Below are 22,374 nucleotides of genomic sequence, written 5' to 3'. Positions count from 1 at the left end.
CAGAGAACCCAGGTGTCCTGGATCCCAGGCCCTCTGCCATAACCCCTTCCTTGATAATTAATTATTGGTTTTCCATGTAGCCACGAGATACATTTTTTGCTGCAGGAAATTCCAGAGATTAAAACCATCGGGAACAAAGACACTAAAATATTTATACAAGCATAAGTTAAAAAGAAAACAAAATTTCTGGGCTCGCACTTCTTATGGAATAAAAAAAGAGAGACAGAAGAGAGAAAGGAAGGAAGGCAGACAGTTGGTAGTAAAGGACTGAAATGTGGCACTAGGCTATGAGAAGGTGGCATGTCCACTGACTTTATTTGATCCTCCAAAAAGGTTTCTCAGGTGCTCTTTCGCTGCTGCAACTCTGCCTCTTGGGTGACGTTCTTTCCTCAGGGATTTGGGGGATGGCAAACTCCACCCACTTCCTGTTTTGTCCCCCAACTCTATATCCCCTTGAATGGGAGCCTCGTTCTGGTCCAGACGTCCCTCGCTGCGGCATCGCCACACCCCTCCGGGGTCCTGAAGTGGGATCTGGAGGCAGTTGTCTGAGTCTGGAGCCTCTAAACAGATGCTTGGGGGGCATGGTTTTTCCTTACTCCGGTCCTTATGGTCATCCTCTGGCTCAGGCTCCTCGCAACTCGAGTGCCGCTTGCGGAGGGCGCTCCGGTGCCAGGGTAGAAAGTCGCAGTCTAAGAGGCATCCTTCAGAACCACATTTCTGGAGGGGGCTCAGCATCTGTGTGAGGAAGGGTAATTTAGATTAAACTAGTTTGCAAGTTTGCGCTTAATGTGGAGGCAGCAATTTTTAACAAGGTCCTGGAAGGTAGTCGAGGAGAATCTAGGATGTAGAGAAACCCTGACCCATATCTTGTGGGGCAGGAGAAAAAGCTATGACATTTATATTATCAGAGCACAGGTCTGTGATATTGATGTTTCTGGTGGGCTGAGGTTCCCTCCTGTCACAGAGAGTTGCCACCCACTGAGCTGCTTTGATCCTGAATGGTCGCTGGTTGCTAAATGAGTGTCTCCAGCCACATGATGACTGGAGGTCCTACACATGAAGCTCCCATCATTTTTTAAATTATCTAACAGACACACAGAGGCCTAATTCAGGTTAGGACTACAGCACAACAGGAGGAAGTGATATGCCTCCACAGGCTGCTTTCCTGGCAGGGTTACCAACCTCCCAGTGGGGCCTGAAATTTCCCCAGATTTACAACTGACTTCCGGATTAGAGAGATCAGTTCCCTTAGAGAGAATGACTAATTTGGAGGGTGGATTCCATGACATTATACCCCAAATAGGTCTCCTCTCCCCTGTACACCACTGTCCTCAGGCTCCGTCCCCAAATCTCCAGGAATCTCTAAACCTGGAGTTGGCAAGCCTGTCCCACCACACCAATAGCACACTCCCTCATCCCATATATACAATCTCATGAACCATGAAAAAAGTTTGTTTTAGTTATTAAATTACTGCTACATATTCTACATTTGTGAAAAATGCCAGCTTTTGCAACTTTTGTTTAATAATAACACCCAGCCTGAGAGTTCTACTAGTTTGCTAAGTATTCTGTAATTTTTTGGTCACTAAAAAGGGATTATCCTGACAAGGTCTTTTTAAAAAATATTTTAATGGACCAACGTAGCTGCAAAGATTAGGCCAATTAACTTAAAGCTTTATTTTTCTGGACTTGCATTGCAAAACCATGAAATACGCCCCCTCCCCTAGACAAAATGGCTAGGTGGCTTAACCGTTCTTGCCCCGCTGTAGAACACCTTTGGTTTGCTGAAACTTTTCAGCTTCTTCCACAGTAACTGGAAGTGTGCAAAGAATCTGTATGGCTTTGCACACATCCCTGAAAATTAGTTGTCACAGACCCTGTCGCTATATTGAAATAATTTTTAACTTGATTTTCGTCTGCTTCTGCAGTTACTGTATTGTTGCCTGACTGCAAAAAGGCCTTCGCTGATCAGAAAAACCGGAGGATATATTGGTGTCCTTTAGCTTCTTGTTGTTCCCTTTTTTTTGCCTCCTTACCTTTCTAGTTGCCTGATTTGTATTTATGGCCACCGCCAGACATGGCAGCAGGGAGCATGTGAACTAAGTGAACAGGAGGGGGGAACTGAGGGAAGGTGGCTGCCAGCTCGGAGCAACTAGGCAGAGTGTTTTTCTTTCCCGTGCTGCAGGTGCAAGCTCTCAGACATGAGCTGAAAGACAACAGGCTACATGATCTGACCTTTAAGTGCATGGAATGACATGGTGGACATCAGCCCAGGATGTCTTTTTAAAAATACAATATACTTTTAAAATATCTTGTACATTTTTAAAGGTCTATTTTTGTAAGATGCTTTGGGTCCCCGTTGGGGAGAAAAATGGAATAAACATATACCAGGCAGACAGACATATTTTGCACCTGCACATCCTACCAGAAGCAGCAGCGCTTGTTCCCATTGTCTTTATGGTACTTTGCTTTGCCCTTCCCACCAGGTGCCCCTCCCTCCTGCCTGTGCAAAAGGAACTCAGGGACTTGTTTATCATATGGATAGACCCAGCAGTTCGGCAAGTTGCTTAAGGTAGCTGTTTTAACACTGCCTTTGATTGGCTCCAGCAAATCTCAAAAGATCTGAATAACAGATACAAAGAAATATTTTAGTTTAGTTTATCTTCATCCCCCCCCCCCCCCGCCCTCTTCATGGTAATAGGATTGCAGCATGGGCTGAGCCGCTTTGGACCTCCAGGTTCCAGTAAAATGTACTCTTCCTATTCCCATCATGTGGGGCCCTGGATATGGGTCAGACAGAAGAAGACAACATGTCTAAGGCCAGTTCCACCCTACAGCAGAAGGAGGTGGGTGATAGAAACCTGAGGGCGGAGAAAGGACTGTACCATTTCAGATTGCACGTGAAGGATTCCCCTTTTGGAATGGCTCCCTTATATTAAAAAGTTCCAGCCAAGAGGGACCCAGCACAGCAAAAACGTAGAGTTGGGTTAGACAGCCTTTTGCCCTTGTGCCACTTGTCTGGACTATTTAGAGCTGAAATTATCGGCCGGAATTACAACTGATCTGTAACTGAAGTTGGAACCCACCTCTTGTGGTCTGATGAGGCCTTTGATTCTACTACTGCAGGGCCATGCCACTCGATTAATTAATTGCTTTATTTACTTACTTTATAATCTGCCTAAACTTCACTCCTAAATCTCCCAGAATTTCCCAATCTGGAGTTGGCAACAGCCCTACAACAAGGGTTGGCAGCCTCCAGGTGGTGGCTGGAGATCTCCCAGAATTACAACCAATCTCCAGGCCATAGAGATCCATTCCCCTGGAGAAAAAGGCTGGAGGGTGGACTCCATGGCATTACACCCTGCTGTGGTTCCTCCCTCCCCTCAATCCTGTCCCCTCCATGCTCCACCCCTCAAATCTCCAAGAATTTCCCAACCTGAACCTGGCAACCATACCTACAACCTGGAGATGGCAGTCCTGTCCTGTATGATTGTCACAGCACGAGAGGCTTCTTGGAAATGTTCTAGAGCAATTTGCAGTTTATGCAGGCTTTTAGGGTCACCCTATCTTTCCTTATGATATCCCTTCAACTGATTGTAAGGTGCAGGGTGCAGGCTGCCTTCCGTGGAAATACACCTGCTATTTCTGAACTTTTAAGGAACCTTCTAAACTTGAAGAATATTTGATAAGGTTCTGACACTGAGGAACCCCTGGGATTGCCTGGAATGTGATTTGAAAAACCACTGCTGTAGAGCTGAGTTTGTTCTAGGATGCAGCTGGACACATTTTTGTGCAGGATAAAAATAAACTCTGTGGCAACATGAGTTTAATAAGAAGCTAGATTGAAAAAAAAGATAAACGAAATAAAGATGGGTCTGCCCCCCCCTTCCGTCCTTCCATTTCCCCTCTCTTGCTTGCTTGCTTCCTTTCTTGTTCCCTGCCATTTCCCGTTCTTCTTTTCTTCACTGGCTTGAGATATTTTATTGCTCAAAATGCCCTCTCTGCCTGCGCTGCCCACAACCTCTGCCAAGTGTAAGACAGCCTGCTGACCTCGGGCAACAGCAACACAGGACTTGGAGGTGGTGGCAGACACCAACCACAACCGTCTCCGAGGCAACCCTCATGGCTGCCCTCGGCCAACATGGTCCTCAGAAGGCCACACGGGTTGCTTGGGCAATGAACCATCCCTGCTTCCTTCCTCCCTTCTGTTTAGAAAAAGTTCAAGTGTCTGTGGGCCAAAACAGATGTGACAGAGAGCCATCAAATCCACAGTTCTCCATCAAATCTGTTGAAAATTTGCATGTGTGCGCTGTTGAATGAACCCGGCAAGCCACACTTAGTTTTGCCCAATCAGAACCAGGCTTCCATGCTGTTATTAGCATCAATATTTTAAAAGGGAGGGAAAAGACAGGTTTTAAAAGGGCACCCCGCCCCCCCCCCCCCAGAACAGTGCAGGGAACCCAGTTTCTATTAGCAAAACTGAATGAGAAACTTGAAAGGCTAAACTATTCCTCCCTTCCCACATGGCCCCAATCTAAACAATAGCTTTGCATGCCCATCATTTACTTTTTTACAGTTTTAAGAGAGATGCATGATGAATTTCTAAAATGAAAGATGTCAGGGGAGGGAGGGAGGGAGGGAGGGAGAAAGAGAGAGAGAAGAAACTTCCATGTACTCTGTGCATGTTTAAAAGCATACATGCCTTTTTTCTTTACCAGTGCGTGACTCCCGGATAAACCCTGGATTAAACTGAGCTGGAACTATCTGAGCCCCACAGTCCCCCCAGCTCCAGGTTCATGTGTTCCATTGACTCAGACAATGGCCCTTGGGCCTGGCCTGCAAATCTATCCATTTGTCTTCATGCTGGGAATCGATCCAACTTAGAAAATATTTGAGAGAAACTCATTAAAAAATTATTTGGCCAACTCCTGGCATGAAAGACAGAGAAGAATGCAGAGAGGAATTGTATTCATCTGTCCATCCATTCACCCCCATCCATTATTGCAATTGCCTACAGGGCTCTGCAGAGCTCCGAGGACTTTTTCTTATGCAACCACCAACCCAGAACATATGTTAGTGGGATCTCATCTGGTGTTACGTGCGCAGCTAGTGGGAGGCACAAGTCTAGGTGGGATGCATGGTTTTCACAAGAACAACTAAGAATTCACTGTCCTTCTATCCCCATGTCCACCTTCAAGTGTGACATACTGTCTCCTGCTGACTACATACTATAGATTATCCATCGGTGGCCTTTTGGCATGCTAGTGGTAACCTTGGACACTTGGTGATTCTTCCTGCACATCAGCAAGTGTCTCTGATGTTCTACTTTCTGCCAACTCTGCCTGCCAGGGATTATCTATTGCGCTTCTGTAATTTATTGGAAATGATAAATGTCATAACAGAATGCGTTTAAACATATAAATGTTCTTGGAAAAAGTGGGATTTTCGTTTCTATGATGGTGGTATGCAGGTTCTTTGACAGAGTGGGTAGAGGGATGTAAGTTGTGGAAGTCTGAGAATCACTGGATTAAACTACTGATTCTTAATAGAAGTGTCTCACCTCCACTGCCCACTTGAGATGATTAACAACTTATGGCTGTTTTCACAAGTCTTACCAGCCACGCAAAATCGCACAAAACTCCCGGAATGACAGCATCTTCCTGGCACAATTTCCTGACATGACTCCAGTTTGTGGTGCGATCACGCCACAAACTGGAGTCGTGATGGGAAATTGCACCAGGAAGATGCCGCCATTCCGGGAGTTTTGTGCGATTTTGCGCAGCCAGAAAAGATGAGTGAAAACGGCCTATGAGGGTCATAGTCATAGCTTTTTGGAAGTAAGTGGAGGACATGTGGGATTTTAGGCACCCCCTTCTCCTCAGTTGCTATGGCTTCTGACAGCCAGCAGAATGGTTTTATACTAATTACCCTGCCCTGTGGATACAATTTCAGATCTTGAATTTCTCCCTCAGACCCTTAAAAACATAGAGCAAGATGGGTAGCCATGCTAGTCTGTCTGTAGCAGTAGAAAAGAGCAAGAGTCCAGTAGCACCTATAAGACTAACAAAATTTGTGGTAGGGTAGGAGGTTTCGTGAGTCACAGGTCACTTTTTCCTTAAAAACATGGCACACAGCAAACAGGAATCAAACCGAATATTGGCCGATGGCCATCAGGTCTCAAGGGTCTGACTGAAAGCACGCCAAGAGTTTAATAGCCATCTATCACAAATATACCTATATAAATAAAGCTCACTTATCTAGAGTGCTCTTTTTATGCCCTAATGTTTTAGTAGTAGCTTGGGCAGCATTTAATGATAATGCTGTGTACTTAGAGGGCGGCAATGAATTTAAAGGTTAAGAACTAGTGAGTTAGACTGAGAGAGTACGATTGGCCCAAGAGTCCCCAGTGCCTGAGGGGGAAGATTTGAACCTGGGACTCTACAGACTGAGTTCAGCACTTTAATCGCTAATCCACACTGGCTTTCCATACGTAACAGCCAAACCATAAGGAAGATTAGATTAAGAGAGATGGGGATCTGTTCACTCTCCAAAGCTGCCATTTCTTCCAGAGGAACTGATCTCTATAGTCTACAGATGAGTTGTCATTAGGGATCCCATTCCCCTGGTGGGGGCAGGGGATCCCCCGCTCCCAGCCTCTGTCCTCCCCACCTCTCACCTGGCTGGTGGGCGGAAAAGATGCCGGAATGGGTCCGGGAGCCTCCCAGATTGCTCCTGCACGCTCTGGAGCATGTCCTTGTCACACCAGGAATGACATTATTCCTGGGGCGATGAGGGAGTACTCTGAAGCGTGCAAGTGGTGTGCGTGCACACAAAATGAGTCCTTCTAGTGTACACTCACCCAAAGCACCACCATCCCATGGGGGGCCTGGCATCCCTAGCTGTAGTTCCTAAAGAACTCCATGGCCCACCTTGAGGTTGTTTAAAACTCATCTCAGGCTGAATTAGCTTCCACAGCTATAATTTGGGGGTTGAATTCAGAGAAAAGTGACTCTAGTATGGTGGTGAACAATGTCTCCACAGCATAGTCATTTACTGCTTGATGCTGAAGAGCAAAAAGAAGTAATGTTGGCAGTAATGTTTCCACTCTCACAGCATCTGCTTCAAACTGGACTACAGCAGAATGGGTTGCTGGAACACTGGAGGTGGTAGAATGGACTGCAGCAATCCAGATGACAGGTGGGGCATACCACTTCAGCACACTACCTGACCCTAACATTAAGAACAACAAATTCTCTGCAGGTAGAAAATGAGCACGCCAAGTAGACTGTTTCTAGCCACCTCTGTCCCTGCAGTGCTAGTTTTCTACTAGCGGGGAACTTTTAAAGCATGGGAGCATTCCAAAACGGGATTTCCCCCACCTGCAACCTGATGTGGCTACAATCTACCACCTTTTTCTGCAGTGTGCTTGCTTTAGGGAGGATGTAGGCCTCATGGAAAGCCCTTGCCCTTGTAAGCCTTCCACATGCACTTGGTCATGTTTAAATATGGTTACGAGGTGTGCTGGCCCATTCATACGTAACATGGGCATGCAGCAGGCCATTGATAGCTGGCATGCTAACCAGAGCAAACAAATAGGCCAATGCACAGGATAAGTGCACTTAAACATGACCAGGAGCAAATGGAAAGGTTACTCTGACTCCCGCTGCCCATGGCCCATATAAATAATAATAACTGTGCTTATCAAGTCTAAAGCCTGGTGTACCCCACACCAAAGAATGAATTGGTAGAATATTGAGGCAGAATGGAATGTGCCACTTTGGACTGCAAGGGACAGATTGCATCTTTGAATATTCCTTCTTGTACAATACTCCCTGCAAAAAGAAAATTAGCACAACATGGAGGAAAATTTTAACCCCTCCCCGCATTTTGCTGTGCTCGTTTTCTACTTCCAGTGAGTTTTTAACATAGATGCACGTTCCAGAATGTGAGCCTCCAGGATCCTCCACCTGCATTCTAGGGTGATATAGTCCTTGCCATCACCCGCACTGTTTACCCCTTTACTCCCTCCTCATTCTCTGCATGGCCCAGTTGGGCCTTATGACAGGATTTCTGCCCAAGTGCTTGGCATGTTGCAGCATGTCAGAATAAGACAACACTGACCTAGATGGACCCAAGTTTGCTGTAGGGCAGCTTTAGATGTTCATATTCTAGCCCAGCGGTGCTCAGGCCACAGCTCATGGAGAGCCGCATTCACAATTACCACCGTCCATCCCAGACATGAGGCTTGCACCTCACAGCAGCTGTTTTATGGTGGGAACCACTGGCTAACCATAAGCTCTATAAGGCAAGGGCCTTGCCCACCTTCCTGAAAGATGGGGCAGGTGCCACATTGGAGAATCGTGCTTAGAAGAGCCACAGGTGGCATTTCAAAGATCCACATTTGGCTCCCGAGCACTGAGAGCCAAGCTACAAGTGACGCCTGACACAGGTTGGACACTTGTCAGCTTCCCTCAAGTTTTGATGGGAAATGTAGGCATCCTGGTTTTACAGCTTGGCTCTCCATTACAGCTGCAAGACCAGGATGCCTACATTTCCCATCAAAACTTGAGGGAAGCTGACAAGTGTCCATCCTGTGTCAGGCGTAGCTTGGCTCAGATATCACTTTTCTAGCCCTTTCACTGTGGCTTGTTGCTGTCAGGAATGTTTACTCTGCTCTATCCAGTCTTGTTATTTCCATCCTTTCCCCTGGTCACCACACAGCCTGACTAAGGAGAGAGAAAACCCATTGCCAAGAAGTGGGGCACCCTCCCACTGCCTGCCTCCTTTTCCTTTGGAAGATTCACTGGGTAAGAAGTTGGCTCCTGCGGTGGGAGGGGGTGCAGCGGCTATCTGTCGGTTTTGCTGGGGTGGGGAAACTTTCTACCCCAATTGGCTAGCTGCTGGACTATGGGTCTGATTCAGCACAAGAGAGCTTTGTCTCAATCTCATCTGACACCAACACACTGTGGTGAACTTCCTCCTGGAGTGTTCCCTTTTTGTGGCATGAGGCCGTGGGCTCGGTAGCAAAACACAGGCCTTGTATGTGGAAAGGTCTGCGACTCCAATCCAAGCCCCTGTGATGTCATGGTTAGAGCACTGAACTATGACCTGGGAGCCCCAGGCTGAACTCCTCGCTCTGCCATGAAACTCACTGAGTGACTTTGGGCCAGTAACTCTCTCTTAGCTTCACCTACTTCACAGGATTGTTGTGAAGGTAAAATGGAGGAGGCACGAGAACCATCTATGCCACCCTGGGCTCCTGTGGAGGAAGGGTGGGGTAAAAATGTACTAAATAAATAAATACCTCCAATTTAAAAGGAAGTTGGGCAGTGCTAGGCGAGAGGGACCCACGGCCGAAGTCAGTATAAGGCAGCTTCATAGCTATGCAGGTCCAGTCAGGAGGGTGTAGTAGTTAGCTTAACTTGCCTGCTGAAGACATTTGCAGAAATTTGCACTTTTTTGCTGCTTGGGGCCGGTTGTGGTTTGGCGCACACAGCCCCATTTTGGAAGGCAAAGGCAGAGATGGGGGCAGGGATGGATGACCTTCCAAATTTATGATTTAATTATAATCTGGGATACAGGCATTTAGGTCCCATTGGAGATGATCCAAAACTGGACTGCCATGGGAGCCCCAAGCCCTGACCACAGAAGTCCCCTGTCCTTCCAGGGCTAAATTTCCTCTTGTTGCCTTTGAAGCTGCCGCTACAGGGCCAGGGAAAATAAGAGTTAAACCTTCTCCAAATAGTGTCTGCACCCCGAGGGAGAGCAAAAGGTCAGGGATGGAGTTTCTGGCTTATGTCTCCCGGGAGATGTAAATCATGTGCCTGGAGAAAGGGAAAAAGGGGTGGGGGAGAAAGAGAGAGAGGCTGGGCTGATGCCCCACAGGCCTGCCCCTCCCCTCTTGCCTGTCCTCCTCCTGTTCCCACAACACAAACACACACACCCCTGCCTAGCTCCCTTGCCCTTCACTACCATTCTGGGTGGTGTTCGAGCCAGGCGCAGCCTTTCTGGATCTACCCCCCTCTTGTCCGTCTGTCCACCCATCCTAGAGGCTCAGGAATGCCCAGAGCATAAACACAACCAGAAAAGGGGCCTTTTGGAGGGACCGGATTAGCGGAGCATCTGCTGGCTGGGGAGATGGGCAGATCTGCAAGCTGAGAAGGGGGTAAGGTAGCCTGGAAGAAGCGGTGGGGGGGGGGCTGTGAGTGGGCTTGAAAAACGTGAAGCCCCTGCCTTGGGGGTGGGGGGGGGGAAAGGAGGAAGGTGGCAACATAGTTGGTGGAGAGAGAGAGCGGGATAAGCAAGATAGGCAAGATAAGCGACTTATTTCTACCTGCTGTTAAATTTCTGATCAGACAGGGAGCAACAGCTAGATCAGAATCAAAATAAGTAATAATAATAAGAAGAAGAAGAATCTGGCCCTTCCTGAAAGACCTATTTATTGTGGCACACTCTTCCACAGACTAGAACCCACTTCGACAAGCGCAGGAAGTGGGTTTTGGTTCACCAGAGCTTATAACACCACACCATCAATCCAATTGTCTTTGAGATGCCGCAGGACTCTTTTTGGTTATCCCCCATCCACCGACCCCAGGCTGATCTCCTGGGATTTGTCTGAGGAAAGCACCTCGCAAGCGACAGGAAAAATAGAAATTTTTTAAAAACCATTCAAGATAGATGGGAAGGAAGGACTGAGTGAGGGGTAAATAGATCAGAGAAAGAGAGAGAGAAGGGGTGAGAAAACAGATTGGATATGGATAGTTCAGTGAAGTACATGGGGAGTACAGGGGGAGTGTGAGAGAGAAATAATTAGGCAGACAAACCAGGGAGAAGGAAGGAAACATTAACAGACAGATAAACTACAGAGTTGAGCTTTACCTTTCTGTCGCCTCCAGCCTCTCTCCCCTCTCCTTGCTGGTGTGCTGCCGCTGGTGGCTTTCTCCTCCCTTCACCCCTGCAGGAGTGGCAAGTAGCTAAGTCAGTTTTTCTCCCTGCTGTGAACAGTTTGCCAGCCCCAGCCCGTCCCTCCCTCCTCCAAGGGAGTGGCAGAATGCCTGGAGGGGTGTGAGTGTGCATGTGTGGGTCTGTGTGGCCCTTGTGAGAGCAGGCAAGTGAAAGGGGAGAGTGTGTGACATCACCAAGGGTGAGTGGATTGCACTCTCGGGTGTGTCTCACACATCGGAAGTCTGGCCCCGTCGATCACCACCTGTGGGCTGGCCATGCGGCTCTCTTTCTTGCGTGTCAGCTGGAACTCCCATTACTTCGCCCGCATGCCAGGAAAAGGCAGCACCTGTTGGATTTCCTCCTGATAGGCAGGGTTTTTTTTTTAACAGCATGGGGATGGGGCAGACAAAGAAGGTGACAACTTTGCCGGGGTGCTGTCAAAAAGCCAGAGGGTGAGTAGCAAACATCAGCAGGTTTATAGTGGCAAGAGAAGGCAAAGATCCTGTCGCTTTAACAACTGTGTGAAAAGGGAATCCCACCAGGCAAAGCTTGTCCTGTCATAGAGCCGGCGTGGTGGTGACGGTGGTGGACATTGTCTTCAGTTGGTTTATTCAAATTTGAACTTTGCCTTTCCCATGGTCAAGGTGGCTTCTGTAATCCTAAAAACCAGAAAGCACATCTATATAAAATGCTAAAATATTAAAACGTCAACTTGGACTCAACATAAATTAAACAGCTGGGGTTTTTCTTTCTCCACAGCTCACAAGCCAATAAAAAGCTCTGTAGAAAAAGGCTTTCTTTCAGGCCCTGCAAAAATGTGAGAGCGCTCTTGATACGGCCAACAACCAGACCAGAGGAAGCCAGGCTTCCATTGTTTATTTATACCCCACTTTTCCTCCCCAATGGCAACCCAAAACAGCTTTCAATATAACACTTTCCTCCTTTATTTTTATCCTCACAACAACCACCCTATGAGGTAGGTTGAACGGAGAGAGGGTGAGTGGTCCAATGGCAGCCAGTGAGTTTCTGTGGCAGAGTGGAAATTCACACCTGAATTCCCCAGATCCTAATCTGCCACTCCAACCACTATACCGCCTGGCCTTTTCATGCATTATGAGCCTGCCTTGGGAATCATATTCTTGACTCTTAGCCCCGTAGGTGTGGGGTCTGGTTGGGGGAACCCACTGACGAGGGAAAAGTTCTCTGCACATGCTCTAAGATACTCTTGTTTTTGGCTACTCAACCTGTCTCATAGTAAACTCCTGGCCTTTTAAAAATGAGTCCTGGGCTTATATTAAGCTTTGCTGATGTGCTAGTTTGAACATAGGAATGGGCTCTGAATTAAAAATTAACTGCAGTGCAAGATCAGGCCAAAGATCCACGTAGGCCGACTTTCCCTTTCTTCTTGTTAGATAACTCTGGAAGCTCCGAGAAAGAACACGACGAGTCTCTTCTTGCTATTTGCATTCAAAGGTATACTGCTTCTGCATCAGGAAGTTCTATTGTGCTGTCCATGGCTAATAGCGATAGATTGGTCTGTCTGGATTTCTGTGTCAAAAGAAAAGATTCACCGGCTGAATCGTTGCCTGCAAAAAGGCACCAGAGCAGCTTGTTGTGAATGGAAAAAAACATGTGAAACCCCAAACTGTATTGGGTAACACATGACTCAGGATGTGATGTGAAATATGGATGAGGGGGGAGGCCATGCTGTGCGAAACTGTGCTACGCAATATTAACAGCTAGGTCCTTCCAAATGATTCAGAAAAAAATCCTGCACCTCTCATGTTGTGACCCGTCTTTGAAAGCTACCTTGCCAATCTGGAAGAGAAGGGAGAACCTCTACCTCAGTGCCCAAACATGTGCTATGAATGCAGAAGGTATTGGGTCCAGTCCTTGGTATCGCCACAGTTTAAAAAGATTTCAAATTACAGGAAATTGCAAGCAAGACCCTGCCAACCACAGCTGACGTCACGAGGCTAGCCAAGCTCCTGACCTTACAGATCTTAGGATCGTCCAAGAGGCCTTCTGGCAAGAGGGGTAAAGTACATACTTTGCATGCAGACAGTCCCAGGTTCAGTTTGTTTAGGCACAGCTAGATAAAGTTTGAAGATGCCCTTTGTCCCCCAAAGAGGAAATAAAAATTTTTACCAAAGGATAATATCCACAGTATCTGGGACTGTATATAGATGTTGGTTTCTCAGAGAACCAGGATGGTTAGATCAATTCAAGCAGCAAATAACAAAGGTTTCCTGCAGAGCCAGAAGGAATTGCAGTGGAATGCATGAATAGTAAACTCTCTGACGCACCCCCTGCAAGCTCTCGGGGGGGGGGGGGTTGAGGAAGTCAATTTTCCTTCCCTCTTTTGAGTTTTAACCGGTCTTGCCATTTCTTGCATCTGACGAAGAGAGCTGTGGTTCTCGAAAGCTTATGCAACAATAAAGTTGATTAGTCTTAAAAGTGCTACTGGACTCTTTACTATTTTGCAACTGCAGACTAACGTGGCTAACTCCTCTGGTTCTGAACCATTAACATTTTGGGGTTGTGTTCAGCAACTTTTGTGTTCTTCAATGCTGGCCCCGCGAGGTGGAAGACAATAACAAATAGGATTCATGGTTCATTCCTTTCTAAGTCAGATACACATTAGAGTGTACTTCACTGCTGTCTGTCCACTTATGAAGCATCTTCCAGGTATTCTAGAAGCAGAGGAATGTGCTGTAAAATTAAACTTGACACATGAAATGCAAACACAAGTAGAATCACTGAAAAGGTACTTCAGCTGATTTTTATGCCTATAATATAATAATAAGATTCGATTTATATACCACCCTTCAGGACAACTTAACACCTACTCAGAGCGGTTTACAAAGTGTGTTAGAGTGGTAAGCTGCAGTACTGCAGCCCAAGCACTGCTCACGACCTGAGTTTGATTCTGGCGGAAGCTGGGTTGAGATAGCCGGCTCAAGGTGGACTCAGCCTTCCATCCTTCCGAGGTCGGTAAAATGAGTACCCAGTTTCCTGGGGGTAAAGTGTAGATGACTGGGGAAGGCAATGGCAAACCACCCTGTAAAAAGTCTGCCAAGAAAACGTCGTGATGCACGTCCCCCCCATGGGTCAGCAATGACTCGGTGCTTGCACAGGGGACTACCTTTACCTTTAAGTCTTTATCTGACATTCTGGCTGAGTTGAAACAACTGAGACATTTCACAACCCCTACCCTGAGAAATGCGTTTGCCTTCTCTGCTTGTACAATAATTCAGGGGCTTGCACATACAATTGTGAACAATCTGGAGAAGAAAATGTCCCGCCTCTTTAACAGAGGCTGAATGGAATATTATTTCCTTGGTTATTTTCCTCTGTGCAATGAAAAGCTGCCCATTTCCACACACTGAGCCTTACAGCAAGGAGTAAGACATTTTTTCTTACCCTACGTACAAAATGGTACACAGAAGTTCTTACATTCAGAAATAGGGAAGCATTAACCCTCGCTGGGCTTTGGCTTTGTTGCACCATCAGATAACCAAATTTGGCTGGCTATGCGGCATCACGATGCCACATATATGGGCTATATGACCCCTGACTGGCTGAATCACACAGCAAGCATAAAGAACAGCACTCTCTCTTTCAAAACAAAACAAAAACAAAACAGTGCTAAACTAGTTGCCAAGAAGGTTAGCTAATGAAAGTGAAACACAGCAAAATTGTTTTTAAACAATAAGGTTTTAGTTGGACTTTCAGAAAACTTTTCAGGTGGCCAGAAATCCCTCCCCCAGCCCCGCACCAGAAACTCTCCCCCATGACAATTCAGTTCAGCCCATTTTTTTTGTATCGATATGCTATCTCATGCTGATTATGGTGTGGTGCTTTTAAACAAGTCTTATTAAAATATCAATAAATAAAGCATAGTATGGAAGAATATTTTCATACCTTTGGTTCTTCTCACTTTGGTTTGTTGTTTATAGCAGGCATCTTTTGGGACTGGCAGAATCACAGGTCATTCCCTGAGGTCCACATGGTATCTTTTTCTGCAATGCAATAACCTCTCTGGTTTAACTGGTTTCGTAGACTTTTGCAATATTTCAGGCTGCACTTCGGGATACCCAGACCAATTCCAAGAAGCTACTGCTGTTGCAATACATGTAGGACTGTTGAAGGCTCCTATTGGTTAATACCTGTATGGTGAAGCACGTGTGTATATGTGCACAAATGTTCACTAGGTGTCATTTTGGTACTATTTTTTTAAAAGGTGTGCTTATTCATGTATATGCGCCTGTGGTTCCAAGCCCTACTCTGTCAGATGCTGAGGATTAACATAAATACAGGGCCACCGCCTCTGTGCCTGGGTTGTTGTGAGTTCCCCCAAAACATCTCGCAGATCACTCTTGGAAACAGAATGCTAGACTGGCAGGGTTGCCAACTGACCAGAAAAAAACCTTCCCTATGCTTCAAGATCAATGTGCTTGGAAGACATTAGCAGGTGATGCAGTTCATGGCATGGAGAGCAGCACTATTATTTGCTAATGTTTGCAGATCAGGCCACTGTTAAAGAATGGGAATAAACCAGCATGGTGTAGTGGTTACAGAGTTTGGCTAGGATCCAGGAAACCCGACATCTCAGTTTGTCATGGAAGCTTGCTGGGTGACCTTGGGCTGGTGGTATCTGTTGAAGTGAACTTTGACACATGAAAGCATACACCCTGGAAAAATTTGTTGGTCTTTAAGGTGCTACTTGGCTCAAATTTTGTTCTGCTTCTACAGACTAACACAGCTACCCACCTGAAATTGCCTTGGGCCAGTAGTTCTCTCTGACCCAAATTCCCCTCACAAATTGTTGTCATGAGGATAAAGTGGAGGAGCGGAGAATGATCTCCCCTCATCCTGGCTCATCCTGCATTGGGTAGGGGATTGGACTAAAAGGTCTGTATGGCTCCTTCCAACTCTGTGATTCTGTAATCTTGTAATGGTCATAGATCCAGAGGAGTTAGCCATGTTAGTCTGTAGCAGCAAAATACAGCCAAGCCTTACATTACAATCATATCTGCTCCAGTGCTCTTGATTGGGACTTCCACTTAAGAGATTTGCAACAGGCATTTTGGGGGCTACAGTACCCATCAAATGAAGTGAGGAAACAAATCGACAGGGCCAGCCTAGTACCCAGAAACAGACTGCTCCAGGACAAACCTAAAGGAACTAACAACAGAACACCACTGGTTGTCACCTATAGTTCCGAGCTCAAACCCATCCAACGTATCATCAGTGATCTACAACCCATCCTGGAAAACGATGCCTCTCTCTCACCAGCCCTGGGTGGAAGACCTCTCCTTGCCTACAGACAGCCCCCCAACCTTAAACAACTTCTCACTAACAACCATGAATCAGCCAGCAGAGTCACCAACACAGGTACCAGACCCCGCAACTGACCCAGATGCCAACTCTGCCCTCATATCTACCCAGGAAACATGATTACAGGACCCAATGGCATCAACGACACTATCTCTGGCTCTTACAGCTGCTCATCCTCCAACGTGATATATGCCCTCTCGTGCCAACAATGTCCATCTGCTCTGTACATTGGACAAACCAGTCAACCTCTGTGCAAAAGAACAAATGGACACAAATCTGACATTAAAAATGGCAACATCCAGAAACCAGTGGGAGAGCACTTCAATCTACCAGGACAGTCCATCAAGGACTTAAAGGTCACCATAGTTCAACAGAAACCTTTCAAAAACAAAATCCAACGGGAAGCTGCTGAATTGGAATTCATATGTAAATTTGACTCAGTCAGGCTGGGATTGAATAGAGACTATGAATGGTTATCTCATTATCAGAAGTAACTGATTTTGTTATCAGAAGCAAACTGATCCCATTATCAGAAGCTACTGATTGCATCTACTCCCCCCTCCCCTCACCACCTATGTATCTCTGGCCAGTTTCTTCATACCCTCCATGCATCGGATGAAGAGAACTGTGGTTCTTGAAAGCTTATGCTACAGTAAAGTTGGTTAGTCTTAAAGGTGCTACTGGACTCTTTTCTATTGTGATCTTGTAAGTCTCTTTGGATCTTTACTGGGGGAAAAAGCAGAGTATAAATATCTAAATAAATAAAGACTAAGTAAAGCAGCTGGCTCCTGAAAAGTAAACTTCAAAAGTTCCCTCTGTTCAGTCAAACCATCAGTCCAGTTCTGGCTATTCCAACACTTAGCAGGTTTTTCCAAGTCCTACTGGCAAAGATTGTTCAACTAGAGATGCTAAGAACGGATGCGGGGGACTTCTGTGTGCAAAGCATGTAGCCTAAGTCCCCCCCCTCTTATTGCTGCCCATCTGTTCAAGACCCTCTTATTGTTTATTTTACAGCTTAAAGGTTGGAACTGAGCGGACCCAAACTTACTTGCGTTTGGTCTTGTAAATGCCACTGTTCGGTGGAAAAAGATGGGGCTGCAGATTTGCAACTAGGATAACAGAACAAAACAGCATCCCTCCCCTGGGAGTAATATGCCACCCCTCCTACATAGGGTCTGAGCAGTCGTCAATCAGGACCATTACAGCTGCAAGAGAGAAGTTCTATCCATTGTGCAAGGGAAATAAATCTGTCAGCTGCAGGGGTGCCATTGTAGGAGGATTTGGGGAGGCGGTAATCATGTCTGCACCATAAATCACATCTGTACCATAAATGTGTTTAAAATGCACTCCTCTTTCGTAGGGTTTGAACCTGTCTGTAACTCTTGACCTTGCTGCCAAAAGATGAGAAGCCTCCCGACTCAGTCTGCTTGTATTACATGATAAGCAAATTTTATGTGGTAGAACACAGTATAAGGGTATCACGCTGCCATCTCTTGTTGACAAAAAACCTGGCTGCGTTTTTTTATTATTACCACAATGCATTTAATTTTTACCCTCCCTTTCCTCAAAATAGTTCCAGATGGTATATGTGGTACTCCACTTCCTCTTGTGCAGCTTTCAAAGGCACTGGAGCCCTGCCATCTCCTTCTTTTACTGCATTTTTATCTTTCCCTTCTTCTAACAAGCTAATTTTTATCCTGGCTTTCCTCCGAGGCAGTATACATAGTTCTCTCCTCCTCTATTTTAGCCTCACAACAGGCCTGTAAGGTAGGTTAGGCTGAAAGATTGTGATTGGCTCAATGTCACCCAGTGGGCTTCAGGACTCAGTGGAAATGTTAACCTCGATCTTTCTAAGTCCTAGCCAGACCCAGCAACCACCAACAATATTGATGGTCTGAATATTGTCTGTCTGAACTCCTCTGAGCATGGGCCTTTCCTTTGTGTAGGAACGCTTCCTTCGTGTGTCCACAGGCTGTGCCATGGAATGTGCTATCCTGTTCCTAGCAGGAGGGACATTTTGGGAACATCTCTACCAGCTGCCTAAGATTTATTTCATGTCCCACCTTTCTCCCCAGCGGAGACCCAAAGCAGCTTAGATTTCCTCCGTTTTATCCTCACAACAATCCTGTGAAGAAGGTTAGGCTAAGAGAGAGTGACTGGTCCAACATCACCGAGCAAGCTTCCCTGGCAGAGGGGGGATTTGAACCTCAGTCTCCCAGATCCTAGTTCATCACTCTAACCAGGGCTTTTTTCTGGGAAAAGAGGGGGTGGAACTCAGTGGGGTGCCCTCGGAGAAAATGGTCACATGGCTGGTGGCCCCGCCCCCTGATCTCCAGACAGAGGGAGGTTTAGATTGCCCTCCGTGCTAAACTCGCCTCTGTCTGGGAGATCAGGGGGTGGGGCCACCAGCCATGTGACCATTCTCAAGAAGTTCCGGAACTCCGTTCCACCGTGTTCCAGCTGAAAAAAAGCCCTGGCTCTAACCATGACGCCACAATGGCTCTCCAAACTGTGGTTCCCTTCCTGTTACATATATTTAAGTTTGGGGTGTGGCCACAAGTCTTTGGGAATGACTCAGAGCAAGAGTCACAAGGGTATTAGCCCTTCAATGTTAGCCCATAGCTTATTGTATGCAGCCTGGCCAGTGGATCCAACAATGATGTAGCTTATTGTAATCTTTTGATTTCTTTGCCTTCTTTAGATTGTGTCTTTGGAAGTGGCTCTAGGTCCCCATGGGAAAGAAAAGTAGGATAAAACATAAATAAATCAGTCACGTATACGGTGCAGCACACTGATCTGTGCAGTATCCTTGTCTTAAGGTATGGGACTCCATGTGACAGCATCATGTGCATCTGTTTGTGTCCATGATGTACAATATTTACAGCACTGACTTCCTTATGGATTCAGCTGCCACCATCCTCACCGTAAGGGCTCAATATACCACTCTGTGCTCACACATGTGCACTAGGAACAAAAATGCATTTTCCTCCTAGATTTGCATCCTTGCAACTGGCCAAAAGGATACAATTCGCGTAGGCCCAGTAGCAAAATTGTTAACTTAATGGCAACCTTAAACATTCAAGAGCAGTTCTGCTAAAAATAATCGTGTGATATTCTTTATCCCATGTTCTCCCCACCCTCGTCCTTTTCTCCCGCTCTTCAAACCAACTAAATTTGATTGGTCAATCACGTTTTCTAAGCCTCACCCACTAGCGTTTCCCTTCCCCTCTTGTTTCCCTCCTTTTAAAAGTGTTGCAACGTTTCTACATGTCCATGCAGAAACGTATCTGCAGAAACAGAATGCAGAACGAAATCTAAAGCACTCCGTCAGGAGTACAAGCGTGTGGTAGCTCACAACAGTCGTTCTGGCAATGCCCCTGCTTCCTGCCCTTTCTACCACTAACTGGACCGAATATTTAGGGGAGATGCAAGCATCAAACCTCATAGCGTGGCCCGGAGTCTGTCATTTAGAACAGTTGAGGTGGCTTGTGTGGCCGTCGTGGAAGAATGTCAGTAACCAATACTCATTCCACAACAGTGGCGGGAAATGCTCTGACCTATCCTATGTGTTTGTTTGATGCAACGTTTATATGTAGCAACGTTTTTTAGGGAAAAAATAAAATCGACAAGACGCGTCTGTCGACGTCCCCTGCAAAAACCGATGAAGAATCGATTTTTATGCGAGCTAATTATGCATGATGGACTTGGAGCATGGGGAAATGGAATGTCAATGCAAAGCAACAGCATTAATGTGGAATCGGGGAGTGGTGGATTCGTAAGACTCCACTGCGGCATGACTGCTGAGAAAGTCTGATCAAACTCGATCATGCGGAATACAAGTAACCACTATAACCTGGGCCGATTCCAGATGACTAACCGGAAGGCGCTTCATGCCGCCATGTTCCAGATCGCGACGGGGAAAATGCGAAATATTGCGTTTTCTCGCGCGAGTTTGGCGCAACGTCGCGCCAAACTCATGCAAGAAAATGCGATATTTCGCGTTTTTCCCGTAGCAATCCGGAACATGGCGGCATGAAGCACCTTCCGGTTAGTCGTCTGGAATCGGCCCTCTACGCCATGCTGGGTCTCTTATATATACGATTTTCTTTCTTCCCTTTCCCTAGCAACCATTGTGGTGTAGTATTTAATGCTTGGGGCTAGGAAGACCTGTATTCAAATCCCAACTCTGTCATGGAAGCTTGCTCAGCAACCTCGGGCCAATTTCTCTGCCTAATCTACTTTGCAAGGTTATTGTGAAGATTTAAGATCAAATTCCTTGCTTTTCTTTGGAGGTGACTTCAATGCTTAGAACATCAAAGAGCAGAATAGCACTACAAAAATGAACGATTGCTTATCATAATAATCTTTAAAAGTCTAGTATAATTATTATTTATATTCTCTGTCTGTGCTGCTTTGTTTTCACACACGCATTTGAGGAAATCATCTAGCAAGGGATAAGGCCGTATACTGTGTGAGCTCAGTAGTGTGGGAAGAACGCAATGCAGCTGGTAAATTCCAGAGGGGCAGTCATTTCAGTCTGTCGCAACAAGACGCCGCAAGACTTTCTGCTGCTTTTAACGTAGCCGGTGGTAGCTTGAACTTTTATAATCTGCCAGCCCACTCATAGGTTCAGGTCATGCGGAATGAGGAAGTCAGAGCTTGTGTAACAGGACAAGTTTAGGCTTGCAGGTTAAATACCAGCAGCATCTCTTTTGGCAGAGGGGCCTTTTCTTCCCTGCTCCCAATTCCCTGCCCTGGGACTTTCATTTTGGGGAGGGTGGCCTAGGTGCAAGTTCAACTGGTGAAACTTCTCCATCAGAAAATGCTAGGGTTTTGCTTTATCTGTTGAATGTCTGCCTTTTACAAACAGAGCTGCCCCCAGGGGGAAATAACTGGGGAAATTTGCCCCCAGTCCCTGCAAGGCAAGGGCCCCCTCCTTGTTTCTCTGCTGTACCATTGACCCCGCAGTCATTGTGTGTAAAGTGCCACCAAGTTGCAAGAGACTTATGGAGATCCCTCATGGAGTTTTCAGAGAAGGAGATATTCACAAGTGGTTTGCCGTTGCCTGTCTCTGCATAAGGAAGACCCTGGACTTCCTTGGTGGTCTTCCATCGAAGCAGTAATCAGAGCCAACCTTGCTTAGCTTCCAAGTGCTGATGAACTCAAGCTAGTCTAGGCAGTCCAGGCTCAGTGCTCACCAGAATTCATGGTCCCTTGTTTAAAAGTTCCCCCCAGTTTTAGACTTACATTGCATGAGTCATAGTAACGGGCACTTGGAGGGCATTTCCCCCAATCGCATCTGCCCCAGGCCTTAAAAACCCTCTCAGCATTCCTTTCCACAGCTTGGATAGGTCCAGGACAGATAACAGGAAGTACTTCTTCACTCAGCGAGAAATTAAATGGTAGAATTCACTACCAGTGGCAGTAGTGATGGCCATGAGCGTAAATAACTTTAAAGGGGGATTAGACTAGACATGGGCACGAACCGCATTACGAACCAAAAAAAACCACGAACCGCCCAATCTTCCGTTCACGATCTGGCGGTTCGTGAGTGTCCATGGCCAACGAACCAGCGCTCATTAGAGGCGTGGTTCGGTGCGTGGTTTGTGAAGCCAGACAGTCAGGCACCATCAATCAATTCCCTTGGAAATGGAGCTGGGGGAATGCCTGAACTCTGTCTGCACTCCTTCTGTCACCCTGGAAACCTGAATGGAAGCCCAGCTTACCTTGATCGGCAGGTCTTCCTTCCAACCATGGAGCTGTAAAGTGGTTACAACCTGGGAGAAGACACCTGGGGGAGGGGGTGTTTTGTAGCCATGGGCACTCCAATCTCATCCCTGCAAACCCTGATAGGCAGCTCTGACAGCCAACCACAGACCTCCTGTGTTGCTGGGCCTTTAGTTGAGCAATTAGCAAATGACAAGGCATCTTTTTCCATGCAGCCCCAAAGCTTCATCCAGTGATTCCTGCTTTGCAGTGGATGTGGGTGCACAGAAGCTGCCCTTGTTCTGGCATCCCAGAAGCCCCATGAGACTGTGTGAGCAGCTCAGATGTAGATTGCCCGGCTAGCCAGTCAGCATCAGGTTGGCC

At 46.5% G+C, this 22,374-nt stretch overlaps 1 protein-coding gene across 4 annotated transcripts in view; it reads right to left on the bottom strand.

Annotated features, from left to right (window-relative positions):
• The window catches only part of LOC129328162 (regulator of G-protein signaling 2-like), a 37,944-nt gene extending 15,888 nt beyond the window's left edge, over nucleotides 1–22,056 (bottom strand). For 2 of the 4 annotated variants that reach the window (XM_054977001.1, XM_054977002.1), the window contains exons 1-2: nucleotides 10,879–11,100; nucleotides 313–735 (exon numbers count right to left, since the gene is read on the bottom strand). In XM_054977001.1, the coding sequence (XP_054832976.1) occupies nucleotides 313–735; nucleotides 10,879–11,076 (621 nt within the window). In that variant the 5' untranslated portion in view covers nucleotides 11,077–11,100. Of the gene's footprint in view, nucleotides 1–312; nucleotides 736–10,878; nucleotides 11,101–11,483; nucleotides 11,604–14,868; nucleotides 15,348–22,010 lie in introns of those variants that run through there. The other 2 variants (XM_054977003.1, XM_054977004.1) reach the window with 2 other exon arrangements.
• Nucleotides 22,057–22,374: the final 318 nt, after the last annotated feature.

Source organism: Eublepharis macularius, chromosome 4, assembly GCF_028583425.1.
Source record: "Eublepharis macularius isolate TG4126 chromosome 4, MPM_Emac_v1.0, whole genome shotgun sequence".
Classification (NCBI taxonomy): Eukaryota; Metazoa; Chordata; class Lepidosauria; order Squamata; family Eublepharidae; genus Eublepharis; species Eublepharis macularius.
The sequence above is the reverse complement of the archived record's forward strand: the minus strand, read 5'-3'. Positions and strand labels throughout refer to the sequence as shown.